At 37.1% G+C, this 15,171-nt stretch overlaps 1 protein-coding gene across 1 annotated transcript in view; it reads left to right on the top strand.

Moving 5' to 3' along the window:
* LOC138696726 (26S proteasome non-ATPase regulatory subunit 13-like) overlaps positions 1 to 7,223 on the top strand; it is a 29,352-nt gene extending 22,129 nt beyond the window's left edge. Inside the window, exon 6 of the mRNA XM_069822060.1 lies at positions 6,830 to 7,223. Coding sequence (XP_069678161.1) covers positions 6,830 to 6,931 — 102 coding nt within the window. The 3' untranslated portion in view covers positions 6,932 to 7,223. The remainder of the gene's footprint in view (positions 1 to 6,829) is intronic.
* Positions 7,224 to 15,171: the final 7,948 nt, after the last annotated feature.

Here is a 15,171-nt window from a genome sequence, read left to right as displayed (position 1 = left end):
TCTTTGAAAAATATTGGAGTGCAAGAGGTCAACTGACTTTATTGTCAAATGCCTGGCATTAGAAAACAACAACAATATTTAAAGCCAGTACGTGAACCACGGCCCTCTGCACAACACTACGAAATGAACGACAAGATGTCCTATGGTATACACTTTGCTGCGACGGACTCACATACGTTTTTTTTAATTTAAAGCTTCTTATGAATTTTCCTACAAACCATTTAGATTTTCCCGCAATATTAATAATATTAGCTTTCGTTTGAGACATCACACAACCTCACAGGATGTATAGTTTTCATAAAATTTTCGGCCACATTTCAAATTAAATATATAGATAATATTTATTTTTATTAATTTGACTCGTAAAATATAAATAATAACAACACATTCTATTTAATACTTTGGGGAAAAAAGGGATTGTACATAGAAGTACTGTATATAGTCATAAAAAACTACTTTTGTGATGTCAGAAATGCTTCAAGCATGTATTTATAGTAAAACCTCGTTGAAAAAAGTTTTTTTAATACCCCCTTCTCATTTCCTATAACCAAGAAGATAAAATGCAAAAATTACTCGTGGTTGACATAACACGCAGCGTGTTTTCAGTCTTCAAGTCGCCTTTAAAGCCAGATCGGCGTGAAATCTGTACAAGTTACTTACCCTGTCTGGCGCTTATTGGCGTCGCTTCGCTTCAGTTCGCTCAGTCGCTTCCGCTATTTTTACACCCACAAAAGAAAATGTTTGCCATCGCTGCTGCTTCGGGGAAACAGCGTCAGCGATTATCGAGTATACGATTCGATTCAGTGACTCGACGACTTGCGTAGCAAAATGAGTGTCATCGTAATCTAATGATTCTAGTCTATTAATTGCCCAAAGGATCTCACGCTCAACCTTCTAGAGTGCGTACGTTATCAGCAAATCAAGCGACTGTTTTGGGTCAGCGACCCCCGAGCTCAAAGTGTAAAATTCGTGTTGCCTCGGGCATCGAGTGAAGCTACGGGAGATCAGGGAATTATGTTATCAGATAGTGATTGTATCCCAGATATAACATCAATCATATTTATGTATGAAACAAACTATTTTATTGATAACTCAATCATCAAAATAAAAATAGATAGATAATCAAATCAAAGCGTCGAACCTTTCAACCAATCAGTACACACAAGCCGATTATATACCATTTATAAAAATAAGTCAGTCAAAATCTGTTAACTCAATCAACTGATATAAAATCAAGAAAAATGAATCAATTGATAAAAATATAGGACAAAGTCCTAATAATATATTTAAAAATCTATAAATCAGCTACAAGAATCGACCGAATTAATTGAGGCAAAATCAATCAAAATAAAAAAAAATTGATAAAATCAATAAGAAGTAATAACAATATCAGTTTCATATACAGGGTGATTCAGACCACCCGTAACAGTAATTTATTTCGGAAACTAGTGCATTAAAAATTTTCAAGAAAAAAATATTTATTACTAAAGCACATGTGAACTTTCACTTGAGCTTAATTTCATCAATCAACTCTAACAGGAAGTAGGGTCAGTGGCGTATCACTTTAAAATCTCAAATGGGAGTATGGGTCAAATAGGGTACCATTTGATAGAGCTCTTCAAAACAAACAACTTTCATAGGAAACGTTTTTATTCATTCCTATTCTTTCAATGAGAAAACGTACGAAAAAGCAATAGGTGATTCGGGAGATCTGCCAGTCACTTGACCACGCCAAAGTGTTACGAGTGACTGACAGTGTTAGAAGAAGAGTAAAGGCTCATTCACAATGAAAATTAAACATAACGTAAACATTAACATAAGCACATAAACATATGCCACAAACTTAAGTAGCCAAGGCCCATTCACAATGAAAATTAAACATAACGTAAACATTAACATAAGCACATAAACATATGCCACAAACTTAAGTAGCCAAGGCCCATTCACAATGAAAATTAAACATAACGTAAACATAACACGTGTGTGGAAACAAACATACCGAATAAACAAAACTACAGAATCTATTACATAAAAATGGAGAATTGCACAATGACTGACGATGTAGCTATTCAATTTATGTTTCTAATAACTACAATGGCATCAGTATATGGCTTTCAATACTTGAAATCAAAGAAACGGAGATGTAAAATAATCAACTTTTCGTCATATGATTCCATGTTGCGCACCTAGCTATCATCACGGCCAATAGATCACAATATTGCCTGTAGGCAAAGCTCATGACATGTTAAACAAAAAGTGAAAACACGCTTTCCGCTTGTGTACTGTTTCCAAATCGCATAAACATAAGCATGAAAGTTTGGAGTTTGCAAACTTTCATGTTAACGTCTTATGATTAAGATTAAGTTTATGCTTATGTTATTCATTGTGAATGCTTTCATTAAATAACATGGACACAAGGTTTTATGCTTACGTTATGTTTATGTTTAATTTTCATTGTGAATGGGCCTTAAGGGTGTGTGCTGCTCAGAATGGCAGACAGTTTGAACATTTATAAAAATTAATGGAATTGTCCAGTCTTTCAGTAAAATGTCAACATGAATTATCTTGTTTACATTTTCGTCTTTTAACATTTCTCAATATTGATGGGATTATCTTTTTGTACGTTTTCTCATTGAAAGAGTAGGAATTGGTAAAAACGTTTCCTATGAAAGTTGTTTGTTTTGAAGAGCTCTATCGAATGGTACCTTATTTGACCCGGACAGCCATTTGAAATTTTAAAGTGATACGCCACTGACCCTACTTACTGTTAGAGCTGATTGATGAAATTAAGCTCAAGTGAAAGTTCACATGTGGTTTAGTAATACATTTTTTTTCTCGAAAATTTTAATGCATTAGTTTCCGAAATAAATTACTGTTACGGGTGGTCTGAATCACCCTGTATAATTTTTTCCGAATATTTTTCGGTTGAGAAGCTTTTATCGTCCAGTCTGCTGTCAAAAAACCGAAAGTTAGAATTTATAAAACAGTTATATTATTGGTTGTTCTTTATGGTTGTGAAACTTGGACTCTCACTTTGAGAGAGGAACATAGGTTAAGAGTGTTTAAGAATAAGGTGCTTAGGAAAATATTTGGGGCTAAGAGGGATGAAGTTACAGGAGAATGAAGAAAGTTACACAACATAGAACTGCACGCATTATATTCTTCACCTGACATAATTAGGAACATTAAATCCAGACGTTTGAGATGGGCAGGGCATGTAGCACGTATGGGCGAATCCAGAAATGCATATAGAGTGTTAGTTGGAAGGCCGGAGGGAAAAAGACTTTTGGGGAGGTCAAGACGTAGATTGGAGGATAATATTAAAATGGATTTGAGGGAGGTGGGATATGATGGTAGAGACTGGATAGGGATAGGGATAGGGATAGGGACCAATGGCGGGCTTATGTGAGGACGGCAATGAACCTCCGGGTTCCTTAAAGGCCAGTAAGTAAGTATATAATTTTTTTCCCGGTTTCTCACAGTACAATGGTTCACCATCGTACCCACAGAGGGCACATTTTTCGAGTGCGATACCTCGACGGATAGGCGGCAGGCTATCCCGGGAGTTAATATGACGATAAAATTGAATTATGTTTTATTTGACGTCGCTCGCAACTGCCGAAGTTATATCAGCGTCGCCGGTATACCGGAATTTTGTTCTGCAGGAGTTCTTTTACATGCCAGTAAATCTACTGACATGAGCCTGTCGCATTTAAGCACACTTAAATGACATCGACCTGGGCCGGGATCGAACCCGCAACCTCGGGCACAGAAGGCCAGAACTCTACTGACTGCGCCACCCAGGTCGACTGATATGGCGATGAATGAGGAGTGATTTGTGAAGGGTTAATTAGGATAGGGAAGAAGTTGGCTTCTGGTCTTATAAATTGCTTCTGTCCCAACATTTGTCTGGTGGGACTTGGGAAACCACGAAAAATCCAAGTCCTCTAGTTGGTCTCTAGTTACGAATCTCGGACCATCTAAATAGAAGACGAAATTGTAACCATTACTTCACCGTTCTCGGTTTATAACACTGGAATACAATTATCACTATGTAGTGATGTTCTTTCATTTATTTTGATAAATGTATTTTATTCCTTGTTCATGACACATTTGCTCGGTACCGTAGCTATTTCCTGTTTGATTTTAACCAGCTCTAGTACATGCATGACGAAGTTCCGGCTCACTTTCACTTGAACGTTCGAGAGTCCTTACGCACAAGTTTCCACAACAGGTATATCGGCCGTGGCTTACTGTACTCCAACCAAGAGAAAGTCTCAGGGGAGTGAGACGCAGAGGGGGATAATGCTGTGAATGAATGTTGATGTCATTAGATGTCATAACCAGAAGGTCACACACGTGGGTACACGTATCTCCACTGGCCAAAGGCTCATTCACAATGAAAATTAAACATAACGTAAGCGTTACCTTAAGAAAATGAACGTTACGGTAAAATCAAGAAGTCATACCATCATTCACGATGGGAACATAAACATAACCGCAAACATACTTGGTAACCATGGAAACATAACAACGCCATTTCCTCATATCCTGTCGTATACTTCAGCGCTCCACGATTGTGTTCTGTTTGCAAATCACGTAAGTATAAGCATGAAAGTTTGGAGTTTGCAAACTCTCATGTTAATGTCTTACGGTAATTTTTATGTCAATGCTTATGTGAATCATTGTGAATGATCCCATTTGGTAGCCTGGGCGCAAACTTCTGTGTTTATGTTACGGTTAGGCCTATGTTTAATTTTCTCAAAGCGCAAACGATAACACTGATACACACATACTTATACTACCTTAGTTACAAAATTATATCACAGTTAATCTCCTAGGGCCATATTCATGGACATTCTTAGCGCGGGCTTCCGGTGGATGATCAGCGAACTAACGTTTTTCGTATTCATAAACCAGTGTTAGCGATAGGATATGATATGAACCCTGTACAAGTAATCAGTCAGTAGCCGGGACTACTTTAGCACGCTCGTAGCGCGGGCTAGCGAAATGTCAATGAATAGCACCCCTGGTCTTTTAATCCCTCCATACAAGAAATAACTTATGCAGGAGAGCGCATGTTTTTTAAACTGACGTTATAACGGCAATATTATCTATCTACTTCGCTTCTATAGATGACGCAATATTAAGCACATTCCTTTCACGGTTAATCTCCTGGTTGGAGAACAGTACCAACACTATTGCCTTCTCTGCATTTTTTGTTCGAGAATATTTGAAATGTTTTTGCGTTCCAACGTTCCAGTCCTGTTCATAATGTTAACGAAGAACTCTGGGGATGCACTGTCAACGCATTACAGAGCGGCAGGGTGTACGATTGTCGATGAGGAAACGTGCTGATGTCTGCCTTATCATGAACGATGATCATATTGAGCATATATTATAAGTTATAACGCTGTCTTCCTCCAGTGCATATCGGGTGTTACATTACCCCAGAGTATCTGTACTGACGAAACATAATAAACCCCCATATATATCGGAAACGGCTGGTTTGCGGACCTCTGTTTATTAGGACTTTTTGTCTTGTTTCGTTGTCCTCTACTCATCCCTGCACTTTGTACCTCTAATTATGAAACATACTATTTAAATCATCCAAGAAAAAAAAAACTCGTCAAAATAAATGAATCGGGGATTGCAGAAACAGCACATGTCATGAAAAGTAATTTTTTCAGTAGACACAAAAAACGGTATTACTGGTGGTAGACCACATCATTGGTTATAGTACTGGCTTCTTCAGACAAGCCTAATAGATGTGTCGTTTTATACCAAATTTATTGGAATCTAATGAATTGTTAATGAAATAAATCAATATTCATTAACATGACATGTGCTATTTCTGCAAGAAATCAAAATTGTAGTATAATAATTTCAGTTCAGCTGAAGTTTATTTGTCAAATTAGGGATATGATATATGCATAGGCCTACTGTGTACTTAATACATAAGTTCAGCATATAAATGAACTTATTTTTCCACAATAGGCCACCGAAGAATATTATTGTAAAATTCTTGATATTCATGTGGTATGTAACGCATTAGTTTGCATATATCGTCAAGCTATTGTTTGAATTGGCACGATTTTGTCTGGTTATGCCAATGAAGAATGTAAATATGATATTCTCCTTTGTATTTTCGAGCAAACATTCTCATGGGGGCAGATAAAAAAAATATTTTTTTTTGTTCCATTGTTTTAATAATGTCAAAAGAAGTGCTTACACAAATTTTGGCCACTCGAGTGCAATTACGAGGGCCGTAAAAAAATAAGTTCTCCTGGGACCGTTTACAGAAAAAGAACAAAATTTCATGGAAAGTTTTATTGGAACATATAACAATTGTTGAGTTATTTTTCAACGTATTCACCACCAGAATTGAGACATTTGTCATTCAGTGGGATCAATTTTTTTATCCTTGTGTCGTAGATGTCTGCTGTCTGTAATCGGAACCAATGTGTCGGTATATGTCTTTGACATGAGTTGTTTCTGCGCGCTTCCAGGATTTCACAGGTCTCCAAATATGAGAAGGCTATACTGAGATATGTGGTTTCTGCATGGAATGATAGCCCTATATCAACAGTCCATGAAACTCGAATAAACTCATTTCGCCACAAATAGTGACATGTGCTGTTTCTGCAATTCCTGATTCAAATGTCTATGAAACTTTATCATTATCAATCGGTAAATAAATGTATAAAATTAATCGGTATGCTTAGAAAATCTGTATGTATGATTATATTGATAGTAAGGTTCGGACATTTGTATAGTTACGTGTGTTTGTTCGACATTACTGCGTATTCAAAGAGATGGGTTGTTCCAGCTGATTCCTTTCTTGAACCGACTGGACGACTGGTGTTCCGAGATCAAGTCTCTCGAGTCCTGGGCGGTAGAAAAAATAGAGCAACTGGAAGCGCTGTCCTGACTGTACAGTATTCAAGGTAAATGGGTGGAGAGTGTTGTATTATGTAATTGGAGTTGTCTCCCCCCTCTGAGTTTTCGATGGGACACTGAAAGAAACACAGAAATTACTAACGAATGAACTTTAAATTAATTTGGCGGTGTTCAATTCCAAGTGGTAAGGTAAGATTATACATTATATTATTTAATAACACATTAATGGTACAATGGCTTAAATCTTTGTCGCAATACGTACATGAAGATATTATGTTTTGTTTAGACCAAGCACTTGTTTCCTGGGAGCAGAATATAAAACATTGGCGTAATAAAAGGGATCCTGTTTTTTGTGTTAACTGTTTGTGCTGATTCTAAACATATTCTAGCAATGTAGCTTAACAAAAGAGATCCGGGTGACTAAGGAGGAGCTAGGCAAGCCAGACATTTACAATATGTTCTCGTCTTATCCTTGATATGTGGCAACTTCAGAGGAATTATGGAATGCGTGGTTTTTAGTTCCTGTTACATTTGATTCAGTGGCTGGCCATGATAATATCTTTGAAAAATATTGGAGTGCAAGAGGTCAAATGACTTTATTGTCAAACGCCTGGCATTAGAAAACAACAACAACAACAACAACAACATTTGATTCTTGGTTCAGATCCGATCGAAGGCGATGATTTTACTGGGCGATCAAATCCTGAGCATGACTTCTCAGGAGGGAAATAAAGTTGTCGACCTCTAACCATAGATATACTGCACATAAAAGAAACCTGTTCATGATAGAGGGCTGCAGGAAAAATTTGTCGGTTATTTCTCGCCAACCTTCAATTTCGACGCTGAATAAACTCTGCTGTTGAAAGCGTCCTTAAATAAAATACTACTGGTACCAGGGGCTGCTCGTCCATAAGAGCTGCGGAGCTGCAGCACTCCCTGCTTTGACAGAAACATAAAAATAATATTTATTTTAATTTGTAGAAGAATTATTATTAAAGCTTTTATTGGTAAATTGCTTTATATTTCATCTGGCCAGGAATATGTACTATTATCTGATGCATAATCTTTTCGCGCGTCGACTGTGTTGGAATTGACACTGCATTCAAAGTCGTCCTGGGATCTGCAGAGTGGGACAGCTCATAGAGAGTGTGTCTTGCATGGTCAGGGGGTAAAGAGGTGAAGGGAAGCAGAGGGAAACTGCCGCTGTTTAAAACCCATATCTCGCTGCAGTGGCTTGCAGAGCCAGGCGACAAGGGAAGATCTTTCCTCCACTCCCACACCGCTATTGTAATGCTATGTCAAATGGATTCTCTATTCCCTTGAAACTTAATGACAAAATTTTTAATTTCTCTTCACATACTTACTGTTGTAGAATCTTATCGAGTTAATATAACGAAATTAATATTCTCTTTTGCCTTATTATTACGTATATATCTAGCCTCCAGCACAACCTAATATTTGCCTTAACTCAAAATGATTGCACGTAAAATACGAAAGGGACTTCTTTTCCACTTTTAGAACATTGCTTTGGTGTGATGTCTTAGCACCGTAACTTAACCAGTGCATATGTGCAAGCATGAGTGTGTGTGAATTACAGAATATTAATTTTATTTTTCTCAGCTTTCCCTTGCGGAGAAGAGTGATGTAATGAAGTGAAATTAAATGGTCGTTCGTTACCCGACTTAAATCTTACTCAAGCTTCATCCAGCCGAAATAATGTATATACAGTATGTAAGGAAGTATAACAGTGAAATTAACGCTAAGCATTTGTGGTTACGTGGATACGAACAAAAAAATTCAGTATTTTGTTTTCCTTGCCTCCTCTTCGGTGGTGATACTGCATAGACTTGGAGTGGTGTGACAGATTTAGGACATTTGCCCCTAAAAATTAAAAAGCACGAATCTTCGCTGTCTCACCTGAAAAAATGTTGTTTCATTGGCAATGTTAGGCAAAACTAACATTGCTGCGCAACTAAGTGAAGCGAACAGAACAAACATTCTCAAACATAATCAAGAAATTAGAAAAAAATCGTGAAATTATTTTTAAAAAATATTGATTTTGTGGCCAATATGAACTTCCCCTTAGGGGACATGATGAAAAAACGATTCGAAGAACCCTGGTGTATTTCGTGGGTTGCTACAGTTCGTTAGTAATCTAAACGAGCCTCTCAAAAATCATTGGAACATGCCACTGTTTAAAGGTAGTTCTAAAACAATTCAGAATGAACTGGTAGATTGCATGTTGAGTGTCTGCCGATCTGAAATTCAGACTGAAATCTATAGTATTTTTTTTTTTTTTAGCGATTATGGCAAATGATGCCACAGAACCACAGAACTTGTCACAGTCTTTTGCTCTACAACGATAACAGCCCCGCAAAATCATTCTATTTAAAAAATGAAACAATCGGAAAAAATTGAAGCGCCTGATCCCAAAATTCGCTTAGTCCATTGACCATTTTTATGATTTATACATGTATATGGCTATGTTTGAGTCTTCTATCATTATATTTTAACATTTAACCATGTTTTCTTCCAAACGACGCTAATCCTTGTCTAAAAGTTTGTGTTATTGTGCATGTCACTCTGGAAACTCGCTCAGCCTGTGGATACAAAAACTAGTCCAGTCCTTTCATAAAAATGGACTTAGCGCGTTTTGGGATCACAATCTTTAATTTTAATAATGTTGGCAATGTTACTCATCGATTCAGAGGTATCGATACCTTTTCTTTATTTGTTTATTGTATTCAGGACCCTTGTGGTCACTCAAATTCTTTGAGCTGATGTTTTTAATCAATAAATAAATACAGCCTGCATGTTCCATTACTGTGGAGTAATATCACAGTCTGGTATAGGCCTATACAGTCACGAAGCTCAATACGTAGGAAATATGCATCCATAGATAGTTGCTAACCACTGGGATCGCTAATATCGCCTCATCACAGACAATGCGAAATAGTACCGGCACAGTCTATTGTTTCTAGTACCCTCAGAACTCAAGCTTCGTGACTGTATATACTAGACTGTGATAGTACTACAAGCATTGTTTTATCTCTTTAGGAAAATTTACGTTTTAAACCCTTTCGAATTAGGGTAACTTAAAATACGCCAATTGATGCACATTTTGAGAAGCTGCTAGTAAATTTACACATATCATACAATGTGAAGCAGTCTGATGTAATTTTATATGAGCTATTTTCTTACTTTTTTTTTTACATAAATACGTTTTTATTTTAGTAGGTTATTTTACGACGCTTTATCCACATCTTAGGTTATTTAGCGCCTGAATAAGATGAAAGTGACAATGCCGATGAAATGACTCCGGAGTCCAGCACCGAAAGTTACCCAGCATTTGCTCATATTGCGTTGAGGGAAAATCCCGGAAAAAGCCTCAACCAGGTAACTTGCACCGACCGGGAATCGCGGCGAGACGCGCTAACCATTATTCCACAGGTGTAAACTACATAAGTACTTTCCTTACTGGTAGGTAAATGTAAAAATACATGCCATGAGGCACATAGGTGCAGAGCTCCATTCATTCTTTGACCTCGGCACTAGAATGAGGTGGTGTGGTCGGCATCACGCTCCGACCGCCTTTTACCCCCGAGAAAGACCACTACTCAATCTGATAGAAGACGGAGTGAACGTCGGGGCCGTTCTGGAAGTTTGGCCACGAGTAAATACTGTCAACACCCGGGATCGAACCCCGGAACTTCCAGTCCGTAGCCAGCTGCTCTTTCTTACTGGTAATGGACTTTTTTAGTTACATTTTTTGTTTAAGATTCCTGGGATATCACGAGTAAATTCACGCCAATGATTAATCTAGGATAGATACAGCATTAATTTATCTCAATTTATTAAATTTACGATAATGCACAGAAATAAAGAGTGGTTTGTAAATTCGAGAGGGCAAGTACAAACCCTTCCTAAGCATGCAAGATAAATTCAGCAATATGTAATTTTGTTAACCGAAATTTAATGTAGGAAAATGTTTAAAATAATCGTGGAGACATGGCGGTACATAAAATCAGGCCAAGAAAAGAGGCCCTATTTAACAAGAACAGATTTCATAACTCAGCGAGTGCACAGTGAAGTATTCAAGTACCTTAGATAAGATTGTAAGCTAACATCTTCCTTGTTATGTACAGTAGTGACAAAAAAAACCGGACCGAGCCTTGTAGCTGATTTCAGAGCCTTGTTCACAGTGACAGCAAGATATATTGGTAACTAAAGGTACAGTCACACGTCGCTACTTTTGCAGCGCTGCAGTACAAAAAATTGCGCAACTCTACTGCGACGTGTGAACAACGGTGCAACCCGAAAAGTAGCGGCTGCCGAACCTGCTGCCCGCTACTTTTCCATGCTGCGCGCAGCTTAAAAGTAGCGACGTGTGAACAGGGTTCTCAGGGTTGCAGCCGCAGAATTTCTGATATCGGTTTTGTTGAAACTTTTGCTGCGGTTGCGATCAGTGTTACCACCCAAATGTGCCAATGATACCTGTATTGTTTGGATATATTTTAATGTTAAATGTGATGAAAATAAATTATTTGTAACAGTTATTAAATACACAACACAGTCTGAGCATAATTGCTGACGATATAATTCATTTTTTAAATTTTCCGTAGCGTAGTTCCAAACAGGAGGATTGCCAACATTGATTACGTGAATATGCTGTTGGTTATCCTTTAAGTATATAGGCGTTTTTAAAAGCTTTATAGTAAAAATATTGTCAATTTCTGAATACTAGATACGACAGAAAAGCAAATAATAGATAAGGAAACTTTCGCATGAGTTTCTTAATAATGCGAACATAACCACAAAATGTATATTGAGAAGTCAACACGGAGATGGAAACCTGCAGCATGACTGCGGCTGCAAAAGTAGCGCCTTGTGTGTGAACAGACTCGCAACCTCCAGTTGCAACTTTTGCAGCACTCGGGTTGCGCAGCACGAAAAGTAGCGTGCAGCGCGCTACTTTTGGCTTACGTGTGAACACGACACGCAACTTTTGCAGCTGCAGTACAAAAGTTGCGCTGCAAAAGTAGCGATGTGTGACCGTACCTTAAGACGTTCGTGGTTCGAATCCTGTCTGGGAAGAAAACTTTTTTTTGTTACTTATTCAAATTTATTCCCAATACTTTTCGATTGCAGCGATATTTTACTACTTAATTAACTTATTATTCCCAGAACATGAATTTTACCAGCTTATTTTCTAATGGCTTTCGAAATAGGCTACGTCAGCAGTCGAAACTACAACAATTTCAATAGATTACTCGCTATCTTATGAATGCGGGCGTGGCATGCGCAGTGGCTCATTTCGGGGACTTTGATTATTCCGTCGATCCGGTTTTTTTGCCACTACTGTACATTCCGTTTCACATCTGTTTATATCAGTTTTACAGATCTCCGAGCGCTTTTTTTTTGTTTCACCATTGAAAATGATTTATTGCTGGAAAACAAAACAATCGTTCTATTTCTTATTACGCAATTTCCACGCAATACTTTTAGAGTACATTCAACTAAAGGTTTTGACAGTTATTCAGGTTGTCTAAGGTTCGGTCTTTTTCGACATCATCGTCGTCATCATCATCATCATCATCACATCTTTATCATCTTCCACTTCAGTTGGGCTTCTGATCTCTTCTGGTTTCATGAATTTTAGAAGTTAAAAATTGTTTAGTATTGATACTGCTATAGATCAATGGCAAAGACAATGAAGTAGACAATTTAGATTAGCATAAACAGTTTAAATACAGTTTTATTTGCTGACTATCAAATCGTCCTCTCAACTTCGGTACATGATCTTCAACGAGCAGTGGTCCAGCTGCAAGAAATTACCAAAAGCTGTAACTTGAAAATTTCAACACAAAAGTCTAATTATGGCTTTTGAAGGCAAACATCGAGTCAGATCCATAATAGTAATAAATAATTAATCGCATAATAGAACAAGTGAGTTGTTGCAATTACTTGGAGTGTCATATATCCTTCGAGCAAGAAAATGAACTTGCAAAATTTCAGCAAATGTGTGGAATTATTTAAAGGACATTACTTACTTACAAATGGCTTTTAAGGAACCCGAAGGTTCATTGCCGCCCTCACATAAGCCCGCCAGCGGTCCCTATCCTGTGCAAGATTAATCCAGTCTCTATCATCATACCCCACCTCCCTCAAATCCAAAATTAGAAGAGATACTGTGATGAGATTTTATGATAAATGAAAGCGAAAACAGGGCATGTATAGATCTGGTAATAGTAATATGCGTTACAAGAGCGGTATGTTGATGCTTTCATGTTCGAGGAAAAGATTGAAAAAGCGAAACGCAGTTGAGAACATGAAAACAAACATACCGCTCGTGTATCGTACATTATTTTGTGCGAAGATCGTTTATTACATACCTGAAAGAGGAATTTCTAATTAGTTGCAATGAAATCTCCATCTTGGTTTCTGTTCAATGACGGCAACTTTTAAAAACTAAAATATCTATCTTCAACATTGTTGCTATAAAATGTTTTCTGTGTTTACTATATTCCAGTAGGCCGTGATATACGTCTGTCTTTTTTTCCCCCAGTCTATAAATGCGAACTTAAAACAAACGGTAAGGTTATGTAATGATTTTCATTTTAATATTTTAACAATATTATTTATATAACATATTGCAGTAATAACATCGGCATCTGGAATCTTGTTGATTTTTTCACGGCTTCCTTAATGTTACTTGCATTACAAATGCAGTAACTTTAGTGGTGTTGTAGAGTTTACTTAATTTTTGCAAATATTTAAAAACGATAATTAACAGTGCAATTTAGGTGAAACTGCAGTGGTAAGTTTCCAATTTATAATTATTACTATGTTAAACGTCTCTAAAAATAATATGTTAAAAGCCTAAAGCAGTAAAATGAATATGGCGCTTAAGCGGTAAGAATAGGGAAATTGTTATGTGTGTTAGGTTGGGAATACTGAATGTGGTATTTCACACTTACCGCGTATTGGTTTTGTGCGGAAAGCAAGCAAATACGCACGATCTCGCACAAAAGAAAAATAGAAGCTGCAGAAATACGATTCCTAAGACGAATATGGATACACTCTAAGGTGCCACATCCGCAACACCATAGTAAGAGAAGAATTGAAAATGTTCGACTTAGTTGACACAGTGACAAACACTAATTACAATGGTATTAACATATAGATCGGATGGACTTAGGAAGACTCACCAAACAAATATTACAATATAAACCGATGGGACGAAATACCGTCGGTCGGCCTATGGCTAGATGGGAGGACACACTTTGAATCGGAACAAGCTTTTAAGCCTAACCTTGTAGTAGAAGAATAAGAAGAAGAAAAATTGTTTAGTTTTGTTTCCAATACTATTCTAGGCTGTGTAAAAAATAATTCAAACCCTCACACTAGTATATGAGAAAAATTTGGCACTTACATCTCAGTTCTTCTTTTTTCACGAGATTTTTCAAAAATATTTTATTAAAATCTCTATATGTTCACCAGAATATTAAAATTTACAGCTTATGTTCATCAGAATCTCCTTGATCTTTCTTTAAAATTTCAAATTGATAGCTTCAAAATTTGATTAGATACAGAGCAAAATGTGGGCTATTGTATTTTATTTTATAGAAGATTTACACTTCCCGGTAAAGGCATCCAACAAACAAAACTCAGTGCGCAAAAAACCAGCGGGCGTGACTGTCTCGCGCAGATGACGTATGCTCCCTTTCCCAGCATGCTCCCCGTCTCCAATCACACCACCGACACTATGCGCATGCGCACGTATTATCTTTTTGTGCAGAACTGAACACGTGTTATTGCTACAGAGTCATGGAGTCACATAGCGTTTTATATTAAATATTAATTTAATTTAATTTAACTATTTAAAATTTAAATATGAGGACAGTTCCAGTGAAGATAGATACCGATTGTGACTCAGAAAGAGACGATGTTAACATCTTGTAATGTTATATTCACTTAATTGGGTATTGTTACAGCTGCTCTTTGAGTGCACATGTCCGCAACCGTAGCCGTTATAGCTATATCAGTAGCCGCTTATTAAAGAACCCACCTACTGCAGGGGGGGGGGGGGTAAGAGGGGTGTAGCATTCGCGGCGCGAGGACTCTGAGCTGAGTTTTGGTTGTAGGATACCTTATAACAACTCTAATCCTAACATACTAATGGCTAAATAGGGCTTCATATAATTGTAGATTTAATAATAATAATAATAATAATAATAATAATAATAATAATAATAATAATAATAATAATAA

The sequence above is a fragment of the Periplaneta americana genome, chromosome 3 (assembly GCF_040183065.1).
Source record: "Periplaneta americana isolate PAMFEO1 chromosome 3, P.americana_PAMFEO1_priV1, whole genome shotgun sequence".
Lineage (NCBI taxonomy): Eukaryota > Metazoa > Arthropoda > Insecta > Blattodea > Blattidae > Periplaneta > Periplaneta americana.
This window is presented reverse-complemented; position numbering and strand designations above follow the sequence as displayed.